This window comes from Scardinius erythrophthalmus (genome assembly GCF_964197995.2).
Source record: "Scardinius erythrophthalmus genome assembly, chromosome: 15".
NCBI classification, from domain to species: Eukaryota; Metazoa; Chordata; class Actinopteri; order Cypriniformes; family Leuciscidae; genus Scardinius; species Scardinius erythrophthalmus.
The window spans coordinates 18,432,336-18,451,175 of NC_138235.1; the positions used below are offsets into that span (position 1 = coordinate 18,432,336).

The 18,840-nt window shown below is 36.1% G+C and overlaps 1 protein-coding gene across 1 annotated transcript in view; it reads left to right on the forward strand.

Annotated features, from left to right (window-relative positions):
* Positions 1–3,019: 3,019 nt before the first annotated feature.
* cntn3a.2 (contactin 3a, tandem duplicate 2) overlaps positions 3,020–18,840 on the forward strand; it is a gene marked incomplete at its 3' end in the record, with an annotated part of 79,151 nt that continues 63,330 nt past the window's right edge. The window contains exons 1-2 of the mRNA XM_081386350.1: positions 3,020–3,134; positions 18,446–18,583. Coding sequence (XP_081242476.1) covers positions 18,529–18,583 — 55 coding nt within the window. The 5' untranslated portion in view covers positions 3,020–3,134; positions 18,446–18,528. The remainder of the gene's footprint in view (positions 3,135–18,445; positions 18,584–18,840) is intronic.

The following is an 18,840-nucleotide window of genomic DNA, read 5'->3' on the forward strand; positions in this document are numbered from 1 at the left end:
AATTAACTGCTGTAAAAGTAGCCTACTTATACATGTCTTCTGTAAAACACAGGGTGCTATGTGCTCTATATTAAAATTATAATAGTGTAGACAATGTTACATCTGCTAATGCTAAGTACTGTACATTATGTAAATTCAGTCACCTTTATTTATATTGCACTTTATACAATACAGGTTGTTTAAAAGCAGCTTGCCACAGTAATAACAGGAACATGATGCATTTCGGCTGTTGTTTAGCTGAAGTCAGTTCGTGTTGATTCAGTTTCATTGTAAAGATCATCAATTATATCTATTTATCTATAAAGCAGTTCTGCAAAAAAAAAAAAAAAAAGTCATCGTTCAGCTCAGGTTAGTTATCATACATCAGCATCAGTACAGTTAGATTAATAATATTGTTGAATATAAAGTGTCCCCAGCTAAGCAAGCCAGAATTGTCAGTGGCAAGGAACCCAAATTCCGTCATGTGACAGAATGGAGAAAACATTTCGCCATTGCTTCTACTGCACAAAGGCTGTGGTTATAACCAAGAATGAAAACCTAAAAAAAAAACTAAATGTCTGACAAAAATGACCTCCCAACCACACAGATATAATGCTCAAAATATTTCTGACATGGTAACAAAGTCAAACCTGTTTCAATTGGCACGTGTAAATCGGGGGCCTAATGGCTTCCCGGCTTAACATGCACAAATAGCAGTCATGCCTCCCAGCTTCCTCATTAGCATAGTTAATCCTGTGTCTTGAAGAGGCTTGAGCAAAATATTCCTCGCAGGCAGCTTCACACAACAAGCGCCACTGATACAGTACATGAATAAATTACGGAGATAATTAAAGGAAATGTCAACGCGGGACTGGATGGAGCGTTATTAATGATGGCTGCATTGGCTGGGCTGTGTTAAAGTATCCTGGGCTGAAGTAAGCATGATTAATGTGTGTTTAATGGCAGCGGGGAAGGAACACGGCTTCGGCTTTAATAAAGAGAGCTTATTTTACAGGGGTTTGTCTCTGGAATTGACCTGTTCTCAACACCCGGAGGAGAGAGTTCGACCTTTCCAAAGATCATCTAATCTTCCGCTCTTGTTTCCAACAACAATTATAATGGGGTGATATGGATGGATATGTCTGGGAAGTGCTAATAAAACGCTGTGTTTTTGGTGGGCGAACGTGGGTGTGTTTTACACTCCAGTGCAGGCCTGTGGGATATGCTGATCGACAGTGATGTTTTTATAGAAGTTCTTGACTTGTGTGCAAATGAAACGCAGAATAGCTTACTAAAGGCTCAATTAAACTCGCTCTCCTCCTTGAATTAGGTTTGTGCGCGCGCTGAGGTGAAGGGGCTTGTTTATTGCCGAGACCTGAATAACATCTGCTGGTAAAGCTTGTTAACCCGTGGTGTAAACGTGGGGAGAAAAGTTCACACAAAAGTGACACTCTTGCAGTTACACTTGTGGAAGAGTGGCACTCACAGTGCAATTTGTCTATGAATGGGATTCACCAGTCTTGTTTCAAGGTCAATTTGATCACACTCGGATATGTAATCTTTCTCAAGGCATTGAGCATAACTGCAAGCCTGTCATGTTTCACATTACAAGTTCAGTTCGCTCTCTGCTGCAGGTTTCAGAGATAAAGCATGTCAGTCAGTTTTTTATGTTAATGAAAGTTTCAAGATCAGTGCAATGGAAGCTGTACAGCCCACACTGTAAAAATCTTCTGGAAGGTGTCCTAAAAATGGGGCTTCATGGGGAAACATCCCAATTATGCTGCCAAAAAAAAAGAAGTATTTTCCAGTATACATAATTACACATCACAAATTAAAACTAAATAAATGTACGTATTTATTTAAGAAGCAGAATTACAATAATAATTCATTATTTCAAGGAAATAATTATTTGCCAATGGGGTATAAGAAAAATTTAGCCTACATCATTCAAAAGGAAGACACATTTCTTTTTCTTACCCTGAAAAGCAAAAATATCACTAAATTTCATTCCATTTCTATGAAAATAAGACTTAATACTGTATGTATGTCTGAAATGTATCATCTTTCAAGAACGTTTAGATATTTACATCAGAAAACAGGACAAAAATGCTAATTAAGAAATACTACTAAAGCTAGAGTTAAGATTTTTAGAGTTAAGATCATAAGTCTCTTATGCTCAGCAAGGCTGTATTGGTAAAAATACAGTAAAATGAGTAATATTGTGAAATATTATTACAATTTAAAATACTGTAGCTGTTTTCTAGTGTAATATGCTATTTATGCCTGCGATCAATTGTCAGCATCATTACTCCAGTCTTCTGTGTCACATGATCCTTCAGAAATCATTCTAATATGCCGATTTGATGCTCAAGAAACATTTCTGATTATTATCAGTTGAAATTTTGTTGATGTTTTTGCTGCTTAATAGTTTTGTAAAAACTGTGATACACTATCCAAATTTTGAGGTATTTATCACACACTCAAAAACATGTTTTTCTTTTGAAATTTGAAATCCAAAAATTGCTGAGGGCATTCATTAATTTGTTCATTCATTCACTAACTCATTCATTCATTCGTCAAAAGAAGAAGAAAAAAATCGTTAATATGGAACCATTAAGGAATCAGAATCGTGAAGGGAAATCTAAAACTAATTAGCCATAACGGCGAGTTGTGCGGTTCGGTCGGAAGGTGGCGCTGTTGTTCATAAAGTGTTTCACTCCAGTCTTTCGCTATCATTCTGCTGATTTGCTGGACCCAGCGCTGGCTGGACACGCTGAATGTAAATCTGGCCGCAAACAACGTCTCAGTCTTTCTCTGTGTGGCTGTGAACCCAGCGAGGTGAGCTTGGCACAGGCGCAGGACTGTCTCGCTTTGAGCGCAGTTTGCAGACACACTGCGAGGGAGCCGTGCTGGAATATTATATTCAGGGGTGAAGTCTGAACCGAAGGAGAAAGGGCGAAACCTTCCTACATCCTGAGCTTTTCTTCTGTCTCTCTCTCCCTCTCCCTCTCTCTCTGGACGCAAAGACTTGGGCAAAATGGTTTTCCCGAAATCACAGTGACTGCGATGTCAGCATCTCTCATCTACCGCTTGTGGAACACAGACTGAAGAAATACACGTACTGCGAGGAGGGAAACAAAACCCACGTTATTAGGGTAAAGTACACATTTTCAAATCAGAATTTAGTGTTTTATTATTAGAATTATTCTGTCTGCTCATTGTTTCACCTTGCATGGGGTTTCAGGTGCAGCCTTGTGTTTTCATTACATTTGTTGCTGCATTAGAATTCACATCGAATCAGATGCTTTAATCAGCAGGTCAAACATTGGTTCACACATCAGCTCGTGTTAGTTTACTGTTAAAGAGAGAGTCTGTGTGTGTGTGTGTGCTGCATGATGGTGATTGACAGGGCTTGATTTGACAGATAGGGGTATAAAGGAGCTCTGCAGCAGTGAAGTTCAGGCAGAGCTTCAGCTGCAGAAATGCACAGGTGCTCTGCTGGTGTGTCAGGATAACCCCTGGAGAGAGCCTGACATTCAGAACAAAAAGTGGCTAACGCTTTACATTACAATGTCCTTGTTACAACAAACTGCATGTAATATAAGGGACATTCTACCAGAAACGTACATTTGCTGTCCTGGCACTACTATTGTTTTATAAAACTGGTGTAATCCACATATTTCCCAAAACTGTCATACAGTGAATTAATTTAGAGGGTTTTACAACAGAATATGTTATGTATTTGATTAAATTGTTTTTTATTTTTGTTTAAAAAACAGTTTTTAAAATTAAGAACCCCTAAAATGTACTGTCCCAGGTCAAATCTCAATTCTATACATCATATAAATAATAATTATACATTTGAAATTCATAGAAAAAACAATACCATAGCACATTTAAGATGTTATAATTTGTATTATTCGATTAAAATCTTCAGTAAAATGAATTATTAATAAATAAATAGATTTTTTAGAAGTGTCCCCGGGTTTCTGTCATGCCCTGTCACACTTGCATAAAAGATTCCAAGAAAAGGGTGTGATATGTCTTTAAGGTCCCAAATCACAGGAAGTGACCTCATTTGCCTCTCATCACACACTGACACCAACCAGAGGTAATTTCTGTCCTTGAATTTTGTAATTTTAAGCCTTTCTGCATGTTTTTACCTGAGGTCGAGCTACTACGTCAGTTCCTGTCACGCAATAATGTCCCAGAAAATGTATGTCAATAGGTTTAGATTTGGAACAAATTAAATCTTTTGTGTAAATACTCTCTGAAATGTTGTCAGTTTTTATGCTAGCATGCTAAATAGCTGAGTTATAGCTGTTAAAATGTCTGACTGTCAGGCCCTGTCACGTCAGGCTCTGTCACATTTCACTGTGACAGGGCCTGACATTCTGTGACGGGGCCTGATACATTGCTTGTTTGTAGTGAATACCACAGGTAATCTTCTTGTTTCATTGCAGATGAATATGTTGACTACTGCTAACATTTGTTTATTTATTTATTTTTAATAAACGCCTAATTTCAATTCAGATTCAATTTCAGAGCAAAATTAGTTTGATTGCAAAATTCACAAAATACAAATTCACCACTAGATACTTACTGTCCCTTTAATAGTTAATGATTTAAAGAATATATCTTGAACTCATTTAAAAATGTGCTTTATGTGTTGCTACTTGCTCATCATTATTCCATTTTTAAATAAAAAAGATTCAACTGTTAAAAAATGGTTTTGTACAACAATATTAATTAATACAATAATACCAAAGACAAGTGTGCTGTGTGTATTGTTTCTTCTATTATACAGCTCTTAAGTTACTGATTCAATAAGGAATCTGGGTAAAGATATATGACAACATATATAGGATATACTAATGAATTTTACTTGTAGCCTACACAGGTTTAAAGTGGCTCATAATAGGCCTATTAGAGAATTAAAATACTGTTTACTCTTTAAAATCGAGACTATCTTTTCCCATTGTTAATTGTGTTTGATTAATTTTATTAATAAAGACTTATCCACTATTTAAATACAGATTTTTAGTATATTACTACAAATTATAAACATTTTGTTTTTTTTAGTTTTTCAGAGAAAATCTGGTCATTTTAATGTAATTCGTAATGCTTGATGGAAAAAATGTCAGTCCTGTCACAACATTGTCAACCCTGTCACACCACGGTCAGTCCTGTCACAAAGTATATTTTAGTCCAAAAATGGCTATTTTGATTATAACAATTATTGAAATGGGTATATAGTGATAGTAAAGACTGGATTATATATTTACAATAATGCGTTGGTAACAAACTTTACCCCAAAAGCCCCTTATTCAACAACATTATGTGAACCTGATGGTCATTCTTTATCTAAGAGCCCACAAAACAAGCAAAATCAGCCTGATAGCTGTGTTTTTTTTAATGAATTATATGTTTCCTTCAATAAGGGACAGATCCTCATTAAAATTATGATATTTGTGCAGAAGAGAGCATATTCTTTAACACACTTACATTATCAGCCATGTCTGTGACGGAGCCTGACATTTTAAAGAGTAACTGCATATTAAAATGCTTATTATTCAAAAATTATTATGTGCCGAGGTGGGATTTCAATAATTTACAATTATTCACTATCTCCTTTGTTAAAGTCAGGGTTAAAGTTGAAGGTTAATAATACTTTTTTTTTTTTTTTTTGGGGATAGAAAATGTACGTTTCTGGTAGAATGTCCCACAAACACTACAGAGCAGCTTGTAAATAGTATTATTTGTATTATTATTATTATAGTATTATTATCAATTATATACTGTAAAAAGCTGTCAAATTAATTAAGTACAATCAACTTGAATGTTATTAAGTCATTTCAACTTAAATTACATTAAACTGACTTAAAAAGATTAGTTGAATCTTGTAGGCTATAACTTAATTGCTTAACTTAGTTAAACTTAGACGAGTTAAAGCAATTTAAAAAAATATGTTGCCATAACGTATTGATCATATCAAAGTGTGTGTATATATATATATATATATATCCAAAAAAAAAAGTTTCTAAACATGCAAACATGCATATTTCCCTGCTATGTAATATGCAAATGCAAAATAGTACATTTGTCTGATGTAGTGTTGTATTTACACTCTCATGTTGGTTACTTCTTATAATCATGTAACTTGAATACTGTAATGTAAAGAGTGGGTTGAATGTGCCCAAAATGTCTGTTTGTGTTTCCTGAAAGTGTGGTGATATTATATCAGCGAGGCATTTCATATTTTTTTAGACTTCTCATGTGATGTAACACTTCCCCATGCTCTGTGGTTGAACCGATATCAACCACTTCCTCCAGAAATGATCCTTGTAATATGGCTTTGCATTTTTAATGTGAACTTTTGGTTTTTAATTTCACTTGAATTATTCATCTGAAGTATGCATGCAATATGAGAATGCTCATTGGAGTCAAGAGAAGTCAAGAAATGTCCCTCACTTTTCACACCGCTTAGAAGTGCCAAGTGTCCTTTCATCTCACAGCCACAGATTTAATACGAATCCGAGATAAAATTCAGCCAAGGACTCTATTCCGCATGCACAAGCTAAATGTGCGTTCTGCATTGCGTGTGTGGAGAGGAGACTCTTGGATTTAATGCAGCATTTCGCTCATTTCATTCCACACGTGTGGTGTAAATATTCTGTGGACCTCTAATAATATTGAAGCTGTGAAATGAAGTCATTCATCGCCACAGTTACAGCCACAGACAACTTGCGTAAAATTCACACCATGGAGAATCTTCAAATGACCTGCTTTATATACGTGCGCTCCCCTCAATTTATTCACGCCAGGAACTAAATTGCATTTCTAAATAATCTCTTGCGGAGTCTATATGGCACGAAAACAAGTAATTCAAGGTATTTGTTAGAGTAAGTGCCCTTGTGGGTTGACATTTTTAAAAACGGTGTTGTTCTCTAAAATCCTCTTGCACAGGGAGCAGCCATGATGAGACTTATTAGTCGTCTAGTCATGTAGGAGTTGGAAGAATTCTGTGTCCTGAGACCTCTTTCCAAAGCTGCCATTCGTTATCCTAATGAGTGTCTCTGACTTTGGGCTTAAGGGAGCAAATAAATTAAGGACAAGCGCATGCCTTCTCTAATTACAACAGATCAGCACTTAACAACACAATGTGACAGAAAAATCCTCAAAGACACATACAGTGTGGACGAAATATGGGTGATTATACGATTAAAAGTGTTTAGTTTGTTAGTAAAACCACTTTTTTATTTCCAGAAAGGAGGTCATTATAAAATGGATAGTTCCTGTCCTTGTTTCTGATTGGTTGAGCCACGTTTGAAGCCATTGTAAATTACTCTACAATCATACACCTGTGATAAATATTCAAATAAATATTTTTTATGGACTAACCGTTTTATAAAAGCCCCTGTTTTAAAACAGCTGTTTTAAATTCACTGTAAAGCACGGCGTCACAGGGCTTATTGCTTTATTGTAGCTTTGAAGTTCTTGTAATAAAAGCTAAATGAGGTCAGTACTTAAGAAAGAAGGAGAGGAAGAAAAAAAAACAGTAGTATTGAAAGAATGCCTTTTTTTAACAAATTTGTCGGATGTAGACTTACATTGATCAAAAGCAAGAAAGCCTTAACACTGGTTAAGATTTACCCTGTAAAGCCTTACATGACATGATATGTATATGTATATTGAAATATAGATTTCAATATACATGAAATCTATATTTTTTTAATGCAACACTTTATTACAATTTTTTTTTTTAAGTGTGTTGTCATATTTGATACATCAGGCTTTAATGGCTCATAATATAGGAGAATATGGAGCTCATACTCAAAGAGGCCTAAACTGAGCAAAAAAATATGCAATTTGGTGCAGTTGCTGATATTTATATGGCCAAAAAGAAAGATAAAATTCTGATATACTGAGATCTTTATAGCAGTATTGCAGACTAAGTACATAAAATGCATGTGCATACACTGTATCTCTCAATAATATCTTATTATGATGATATATAAATACTTAGTTTATGATCAGATCCCTGTTGTTTATTCTGGGGGGCAAAACATATAATGCAGTGCAACTGAGAAATGAACAAATAAACATTCCTCAAAGCCTGTTGAATTATAGTTGCTTAAAGGAGAACTCCGGTCAATTTTAACATTGAGCGCATTTTTTTGTACATTCGGAGTGCTGTCAATACAGAGAACAACGACAAAAATCGGTGTTGCCTACACCGAGTTATTCTATTTTTAAAATTTGCACCCTGTTGACTTCAATGGGGCAAGTACTAAACCTGCTTTTAGCCTCTTAACATCCTTGATGTGTCATTACAAGTGCACAGAAAATGTGAGTGATTCCTTCAGAGTGAACACGGGTGAATCTGACTGCAGTAGATGTGAAAGATATGTATAAAAATGATGTTATTTAAGCGAGCGCAAATACCTGTGTTTACATCCTGTTTTCGGTTGAAGTCCAAAGTAGTCGATTGCCGAGTTCATGCGCATAGGTTTAGTACCTATGATCACGTGCGTGAACTCGGCAATCGATTACTTTGGACTTCAACAGAAAACAGGATGTAAACACAGATATTTGCGCTGGCTTAAATAACATCATTTTTATACATATCTTTCACATCTACTGCAGTCAGATCCACTCGTGTTCACTCTGAAGGAATCATTCACATTAGCTGTGCACTTGTAATGACACATCAAGGATGTTAAGAGGCTAAAAGCAGGTTTAGTACTTGCCCCATTGAAGTCAACAGGGTGCAAATTTTAAAAATAGAATAACTCGGTGTAGGCAACACCGATTTTTGTCGTTACGTTCTCTGTATTGACAGCACTCCAAATGTACAAAAAAATTTGCTCAATGTTAAAATTGACCGGAGTTCTCCTTTAAGTGCATCCAATGTTAATTTTGAAATATAACTGCACTGTAAAAAGAAAAAAGTTGCTGCCTTCAATTTTTAAGTACAATCAACTTTGATGTTTAAGTCATTTAAACTTAAATTACATTAAGCTGACTTGAACTGAGTTGATTCTTGTATAACATAAAAAAAGTTGCAATTATTTTGATGAGAATTTTTTTTTTGTCATAACTATTCTTACGTTTACTGTTTAAAAATCAGATTTCATAGGAAAAAAGACAGGTGTACCACAACCTGAAGGAGGACGTTTTTACAATTACACTAAAAGGCCTTTTACTTGTTAATAAACTATCAATCAGACGACAGAACGCATGTAGTAGATTGTGTACAACAGGATTTCCAGCCAAGTTTTGATCATGTTGATAATTTACAGGCCTTAGAAATTCATGTATCAAATCAGGTTTTTTATTCGAAGTCCATGAAAATAAAAAATCCATCGCATCTCTGTTCTTTTATAATTAGTATAGCTTTGTGTTTCCCCTAGAAACGGGTCGGCCTTCTCTCAGTTGCTAGATTGGTCATCTCACTTGTTGCTACACAGTCCAGCTGTTCATCAAACATTTATTCATAATTTAAACAGACATCACACTGAAAAACAGACCCGTTACAGTAATGCAATAATGTGCTGCAGTGCAGACTGCACATTTATCCCGAATCTCACTCGTATCAGCACCGGCACACAGCAGTTTCTCTGTCAGGAACGGTTTTGATAAGCTGTCTTCTATGCATTTGCTTAAACTAACATGTCACTATGAGATGCAGTTGTCATTTGTTTTGATGTAAAGTGCCTACAGGCAAAGGGACAGAGTGAATGATGATTATCACAAATCTCACGTCCCTGTGTACCGGTTCCCTCGCCGCCAGCCTCATATGCTATTTTGATGATGTGCTCCGGTGTACCCGTAGAGGCCACTCTTTGGTTCGAGAGAAAGAGAAAGCAATTGATAGGCCGTTATTAATGGCTTTGTGTTTCAGAGACAAAGCTTCACTCGTCACCACCTGAGATTAATATTGTGGGGTCCACTACAACTGTGCCTCAAATCGGGCCTTGCTCATCGCTGTATCTCTATATTTGTTGGTGACAGTTGGTGCTAGTAGGTCAGTAGGGCTGACAGATAAATGTTCAGCCCGTTCTCATCCCAAGGCGTCATAATACTGACGCTGTTGACATTTCGTCTGCATCAAACGCACATGGCACCCTTTATCGTCAATATGAGACGCAGATAGATATGGGCCAGAAGGCGCCTCCTAGCGGTCTAACCCTAAACCTACACCAGACCTAAACCTACCCATATCCGAACAAGGCTCTGTGCGTGTCATATTGACGCTAAAGGGTGCCATGTGCGTTCGATGTAGACGAAATGTCAAAAGGGTCAGTATATGACGCCCTAGGATGAGAATGCGTTGAAATGTTTATATATATATATATATATATATATATATATATATATATATATATGAAGACTTCAGATGCAAAAGCCTCTAAGTGCCATCTGAAATTTTCTTCTAAAATGAGCATTTTTATCAAGCTTGTATATTTAGGGCCAGTAATTTCACTTTAAGGACAATTAATAGGCAATTTTCATTGCCATTAAAGTTAAATAACTGAACATAAACATACAAGCTTGATAAAAATTATCATTCTAGAAGAAAATTTCAGATGGCACTTAGAGGCTTTTGCATCTGAAGTCTTCATAGATAGATAGATAGATAGATAGATAGATAGATAGATAGATAGATAGATAGATAGATAGATAGATAGATAGATAGATAGATAGATAGATAGATAGATAGATAGATAGATAGATAGATAGATAGATAGATAGATAGATAGATAGATAGATAGATAGATAGGAATGATCTCTTAACTATAGTCTTATGAGATAGGACATGTAATTACCAAATATATGTTCATCTTTTTTAATACATCTTTAATGTTCAATCCATAGCTTAGCCCTATATGTCAGTTATTATATGCTGTATGTGTGTTTACATGCAGAAATCATGAATCATAAATCATAAAAATCAGCTCATTCTCTCAACACACACACACACACACAACACACACAGTGGCATGATGAAATTCAAAGCTACTCTACTATTCTTGGTTATGACATCAAAGCCATGAACAGAAATGTGAATTAGTCATGCACACACTGAATTAAACACCAGAACATATGTGTTTACATGCAGAGCAAAACATTTACTTTAAACAGTAATGAATAACAACAGTTTTACACGACCGTACATGCTGTCAGGTTATTAAGCATAACATGTGTATGATTGTGCATGTCAACACACTTGACTTGAACGTTAATATAAGACATTATAGATTGATTTAGTAGCTAGTATACAAATCTAAAATAATGATATATTGCAGTTTGATGTCAGCCTAACTAAACCAGTCAATTTTTTAGCACCCCCCCCCCCCCCCCCACATAAATCCTTGGATAAGTCACACCTGATGCCATTTATATCTGTGTCCTTACGTAAGGGACATAATAGATATTCATCTCTTGTTTCAGCCTCATTTCACGTGTCATCCACCCTGTAAAATAATGAAATAAATGAATACAAATATAACATCTGTCCTGCTAAACTGCGCTCAACAGCTTCGTAATTGAGAAAATCAGTCAGGCCGGCCAGCGACACAATAATCCCTCTTATACCCCGCAGAGGACCATCAAAACAAGATCTCACCCGCATATTATACCGAATAAAGTGCTGTGCCACCAAGACGTCAGTTAACTAACCTATAAATGCAACGTTACGGGGCTGTAACAGATTTATTTGTCACAAAAGGACTGTCTGTCTGAGTGTGTTGCTTATCAGAATGCTTCTTTTTGCCTTAATGTCTTTGATATTTCAGTTTTCTGAAGCACTTGAGGGCTTCATAAAACAGTTTGTTACAACGCTATTGACAGAATATTGTCCTCAGGAGAGAAGAATACTTTACCGTAGTCAATTTACGGCTACACACATTTTCCCATTACATTCGGCATCTCAGCAACATCTGCTGCACGAAGATCTGGACGCATGCGTTTTTGTATTGACCCCTTGGTCGAAGAACAAAGCAACATAATCAAAGAATCAGTAATGGAGTGGAGATGGCACTTTGAAAGAGTCTTCGCTTCAGAGAGTTCAAACATTAAGCATCACTGATGCGGTTTTACATCTTCAGGGTGTTTTATTTGGAGGGATGTTGAATTGTTTGTATAAAAGGCATTAAATTAGGCTGCAAATAACAGAGCCCCTAATTACACAGCGCACATTTCATTAATGGGAACGAACTAGACGGTTCAGTGTGAAGAGAATGTCTCACAAGCTCACTTCAAGACTGCTTAGCAAGACGGAATATGACATGCAGTGTTCTTCGCACAAAATCCAGAGTGTTTAAATCCCATTTTACACACTTACTCATGCTAAAACCAGCCTAAAACTTGAAAGATGAGGGGAATCCTTCCTGAGGCCCCACGCTCTGACAACTACACAAGATGGCAATAATTATCATTCTTGGAGTGCCCTTATAAGTCTTCAGTGGCCTGGATATTACTCGGCTTTGTGCAACTGTGTGTGTTTTGTGCGTCAGTGAATTGTGTGAACCGCTCCTCTGAAGTGTATTATGAGAAAATTGACGTTGAGCATCTTAAAGCAGTGGTTCTTAAATGGTGACCCGCAACCCAAAAATGGGTCACAGGTCTGTTTTGCTCAAACTCTGTGGTATGTGGGCGCAAATTAGTCTGCCATTTGGTAGACACTAGTCAAATAAGGCAGATGCCAACATGGACAGATTGTGTGACATGCTCATATCCTTGAAAATCATGACTATAACTACACGGTTAAAAAAATATGACCTGCACAACATTAAATATGCATTGCAGCTAGGATAAACATGACTTTGTGCCATCCAGAACATGTTCAGTGAATTTTTGATTCTGAAACCATCAAAATTGAGGAGATTATGTAACCAAAGAGTTTGCATCTCACAATTTTTACTTATAATTGCAAATTATAAAGTCTGATTTGGGAGATATAAACTCACAGTTCTGAGAATAAAGTCAGAATTGCGAGATATAAACTCACATCTCTGAGATATAAACTTGCAGGCCTGAGAAATAAAGTTATAAAGAGAAAAAAAGTCAGAATTGTGAGAGAAATTACAAAGAAATAAATTCGCAATTCTGACTTTTCTCACAATTGCGAGTTTTTATCTCTCTATTCTGACTTTTTCTCGTAATTCTGACTTTATTTCTCAGAATAGCACGTTTATATCTCACAATTCTGACTTTATAACTTGCAAGTGCGACTTTATATCTCACAATTCTGACAAAAGTCAGGATTGCAAGATGTAAACTCAGATATCATTTTTTATTCCGTGGTGGAAACAAGCTTCCATAGAATTTTACTGTTCAATTTAAAAAACATAAATGCTAAATGTAAATTGTATTAATAATATGAACATCTAGTATTTCATTCATAATTATATATGTAGTCAATATAATTATTCACACATTTTGAGAAATAAATTAATAGTTTTATTCAGCAAAGACACATTGAACACATCCTCTGTCTTGCAGTCTCTCTTTTCTCGTATCAACAGTACTACATCCTTCCTTTTGTCTTGCTTTCTCTGTCTTTGGCTCAATAAATTGATTTAAAATTTTGCTTGGCAGATTGGCATTGTAGAAAATAAACGAATGAACACCATCCAAACCCCATAACTCACTGGCTGTTGTGAATAGTGTGTCATTTTTACAAAACCAGCACAACCTGCAGACCATCATACTTAAAGTGTACATCCTCTGACTCAACCAGTAGGTGATGGCCAACTGGCTTACAACATTACCATATAACCGGACTGAATCTCCAGACTTTTTAATTGATTTTAGGGTAAATGGATTTACGTCAGTGTTTGGGACAACCATTGAGTCTCGAAATGTCCTTTTCACACAGCAGCTTATAAAAGAAGCTTGAACGCTATTTGTATGAATGGGCAACCAAAGTCAAGTTCGTATTTGAGTATCGCCAGTAACGATAGTAACAGTGACAAAAGTAAATATTAATGATGGCGACGTCAATAAAACATAAAAATTCTTAACAAAATTGGTATTGCGCAAGTTAAAGGGGTCGTGAAATGCATTTTAACATCTTTATATTATGTTTACATTAGTAAATGTAGTCCATTAATATAGTTCACTTGAGGGAGTGAATGAAAACGAGTGAGTGAAATCGGACACTTGAGTGAGTGCACTGGAAGGGCTGCGGGTTTTGCATAGTTTGCACTTGCTGTTTAATAATCATTTGAACTGGGAGCTCCAGTAGTAATGGAAAGATTTATCTTGATCTTTGTCATGGAAACTATGTATAAACCTTAATTAAACAATTTAATAATCAATTGACAAGGAATTTATATGATATTATACTGTACCCACATTGGACCAGCGGTTTGTAAAATAAACGGATGGATAGATGAATGACTTTATCGCACTGTATCTTTGTAACCACGTATCTACAGTATATTCGTACTGCATAAACTACACCTACATATATTCAACTTGACTATGCTTTCTTCACACAATATATTAATAGATACAACGATTCAACTCCAGAAAACATTGTTAATCCATGTATGTACTGATTTGATTAGCAACACTCTAACAACAACACACTTGGTCTCTTAATTGCATGAGAATAGACATGAGAAAAAAAAAAGTATTTTCAACATGTCTTCTTCAATGTTGAAACTATTTGCAGCCAATGTTTTCTTGCACAGACCACAAAATTGATTGGAGAAAATACAGTTTTTTTCACATAACTATGTTCTTTTTTTGAAAGGTGATCTTAATATCATGGCTTTAATTGGGGAATTGTTTGGATGGTTGTGGTTTGCCATTGGTAGATCTCATATGAGTGACAAGTTGCCCCGCCCTCACGTCAGTAAACACATCATCAGAGAGAAGAAGATATGTCTCATTAATTAAAAATAAAACTAAGAATGTGCACAGATAAAGCTCTTATAATAAATACTGCAATATCCCCCCCTACCCCCCCCCCCCCCCCTCCACAAAAAAAAATGTCATTTTTGATTTCATGGTGACTTCAAAGGTGTCCATTATGCCCCTTTTTACAAGATGTAATGTAAGTCTCAGGTGATTAGTCCTTGTGTATTTAAGCCCTCATGTTTGCCCTGTTACTTGGGTATTGAAGTAAGTTGCTGCCTCATGTTTCAATGTTCCAGGTCTTTGTTTACTGCCAAGTTAAGTTTTTATGTAGTGCATTTTGGGTATTCTGTAACATAGCTGATGTCGAGCAGGCGAAGACAATGACGTAGCGAACCAAAGTCCAGTTTATTTACAGTGAAAATCCAATACGTGAAACAAACCATTAACAGGAACAAAACTTAACTTGGGGAGGAGCTAAGGGGAAGGAGCTAAGCTAATAGGGCAGATTCTGTCACCAGTCGTGGGTGGGGCATAAGCATATGTGACGTCACTTTGGATCACAGTCCCGGGGTGTGTTTCCTGTACAAAGACATAACTTTCTGCTTAATGCATCGCTGAAGAAATCAACTAGCTAGTCACGACTGTTTCCCGAAACCATACTGTCGCAAATTACAAACAACACAAATAGACAATTGAACATTAAAAACCACAACAGTCAATACATACAAAGAATTACACATTTCCTTAAAAAAAAAAAAATCTAACTACAGTAGGAATAAAATAACTTCGAAAGCGCTCTGTAGAACACTGAGGCATTCCACTAAATTAGCTTTTAAGTCCACTAAAGATACAGTAAGCTGTTTGAGATCAAATTAATTCTAGATGTTTTGCTATAAATTACGGACATGGCATTTCCATGACATTCTCCTTTTTCTCAGTTATTTTGCTTTATTTTCAGATTCAATAATAGGCATGCTCTTACGTACTAGAGCACGTACAAACATGCGCACTCTTCTAAAATGAAAATCTCTTGACAAACTAGTTGTATGTATTAAGAAAAGATATAGAATGTACTGAATGTCAGCTTGCTAATTTGGCTCAAGATAAGGCATTATTGAGTCCACATGTCATGCAAACAAGAAACTATGCTTCTAAACACAAGTCGAGATCTGTCGTTCCAACCACACAACTTTGCGATGCTAATTGCGAATGTTCGTTGGAACTATGTTTTCGTGAAACACGACTCATTAAACCAGTGGTTCTCAAACTTTTATGGTCACGCCCCCCTTTAAACCTTTAAAAAAATCTATCGATTAATCGATTAATTGCACAATTTGTTTTTGCACAATTTATCGCTTTTCCCCCAAACTTGTAATCATCAATATTTAATCGTAGAATCACTAATTAAATTAAATAACACACAAAAAAGGGGGGAAAAAGAAAACTGTCCACACAAATTGGACAGAAAATAGCCCTATATTAAACATCAATATATCATTATATTATTCTTCATTCAGTTCTATACAACATACTCAGATTTAACAGATTTATTTTTTGACTAATTATCAAAAATAAAGTATAGTCCTACAAAGCTATTATTACCAGAGCATGTGATCAGAGCAGGTAATTTTACCATTGTTGCCCATCATGGCTATACCAGCTCAGCAAACAGAAGTCTACTACTGAGAAATTTCACGTTATTTGAGCGGAGCGGACTTTGCTTTTCCAGTGCGTGATCGGTACATGATTGGAGCATTTGGGCCCTGGGGGGTGCGCCCCACACTTTGAGAACCACTGCATTAAACTATGCTGATAACGACAGAACTTGCGTCCATAGTTGGCTAACGATGCTTTCGGGAAACGCACCCCTGAACTTACATGCACAACTTTTGTTTCAATCGAACTGAATTCATTCCAATTGATGAATCTGAACGTAGTGTTTACATTAACGTTAAACATGATCGGGTTGATGTGCGCGTTTATATGCCACAAGCTTCAAATCGGAATAGATTTTTTGACGTGTGCACACTGCACGAATATACAGAGTGTCCTGCTGTTTGCGCATAGTACTATTCTCCTACATTTGTTCTTTATTTGTTTTTAAACAGCAGACTTAATATATATCCATTTCTGGTCATAATTTGAAGACAATGAGCGTACGAACCGTTGTGCCGTGGTGCTTGTATTTATCTGTATTAGCTATAGTCGTCTGTGGATGAGAATCCGAAACAAGGACAGATGGGACGCTGTCCTGCTTCACTTCACAGACGCAGTGAAAGGAGAATTTTAGAATGATGGGACACTCATTTAGATGACACTTTATCCAACAGGAAGAACAGCTCGTTCCGCATTTCATAAATTATTACGCTATTTCAACGTCATTGCACATGCGCAGTCCTTTCAGTTTCGGTTTTCAATCCGATCAAGTGTTTACATGTTCTCTCGATCGGATTAGAAAAGGAATAAACCACCCCTTTCAATCCGATCAAAATATCATTCAGATCGAGCTCAATCGGATTGATTAAGGCTTTTCAGTCTGACGTACTGAACCGTCAATCCGATTACTAATGGATTATTTGGTTGTAAATGTAGCCACTGTTTCAGATTTATGGGGAAAATAACAGAGTGGATGGGGTTTCACCGCAATAGAGTGGTTGTGTACACACCCTGCTGACACAGAAATATGTTCAAAAACAAAGTGAATTTTGCCTAATAGGTCCCCGTCACCGTCTTACAACATTAGGACTTACCTGGTAATAATAACCACGGGACAATGGAGTTTTGCTCTCCCATTGGACGTTTCTATAAGCATTTTCACCAGAGCCGCTTTATAGCTGAATTGAACTAATTTCATAATTGATGTACATTACATAGTTACTGAACCAAAATGAATCGACACTGATCTGAATTCAGTTGAATAATGACTGTATACTATTGTCTTTTTAGAGCTTTCAGAATTGAAGTCTGTTTGCATCATTGAATCATTATTTTCCTGTTTGTCACTGTAAAGCTACTTTGAAACAGTATATAAAGCGCTTTATAAATAAAGGTGACTTGACTTGAAACCATGAATTGTAGTGTATTTTCAACGTGTTGTATACTTTTTGTTGTATATCTGTTCAGAAAAGCGTTATACATATTTTGATATACAAGTGATTATTGCCATGTTTATTGATTATAATCTGACTGGTAAAAATATATATATATATATATTTTAAGCATGTCTGCTTAAATGGATTTGTAATAGTTTAGAGATTCCTTAAAATAAATGTTGTTGTTGTCAAAATCTACTTTAGTTACTCCATTAGATAATTTACATTAAATGTAAGCCGATGAACATCTATTTGCATCATGAAAAGAGTGTTTGTTTTCTGGTTCTGAGAGCAAGAGATCTTAACACTTGTGATCTTTTAAGCCACATTAGCTGCATTAGTGCTGTCATTTTTGCCCCATAATGTGAATTGTAAGCACACAGCAGCCACTGCTCATTACCTCATGGCTTTCTTTTGCATTAATTTTTTCCAGTTAATTGAGAAAAATAGACTGTACTATATTAAATGATTTCTAATTTCTCTCATAATCTGGTCCTCAACAGGTCAGGTGTTTTTCTCTTCGAGAGAGCAGCCGTTCATTCACGGCGCTCTGGATTCAAGTAACACTCGCCCCTGGCAGCTGAAGATGACGTTACTATGGAAACAGTTTTTGCTGCTATCAATCATGGAGTATCTCGCAGGTAAAATGAATTGGTAATTCCTTCCCTGTGTGGCTCTTGTGGCATATTCACAACTATGTCTCTATCAACTTTACCTTAATCATTTTATAGGAAGACTATACTGATGTTTTGATGCTAAGAGTTAATATAAATGAGAAGTGCTCCTCAAAGAAAGCTTTACGGTCACGGATCGTTGCATCAGATGTTCTCCTCTAAGTTCACTGAAGCATTATGTATGTGGTCAACTTGTCTGGTAATTTATTGTTTCGGCGTGAACC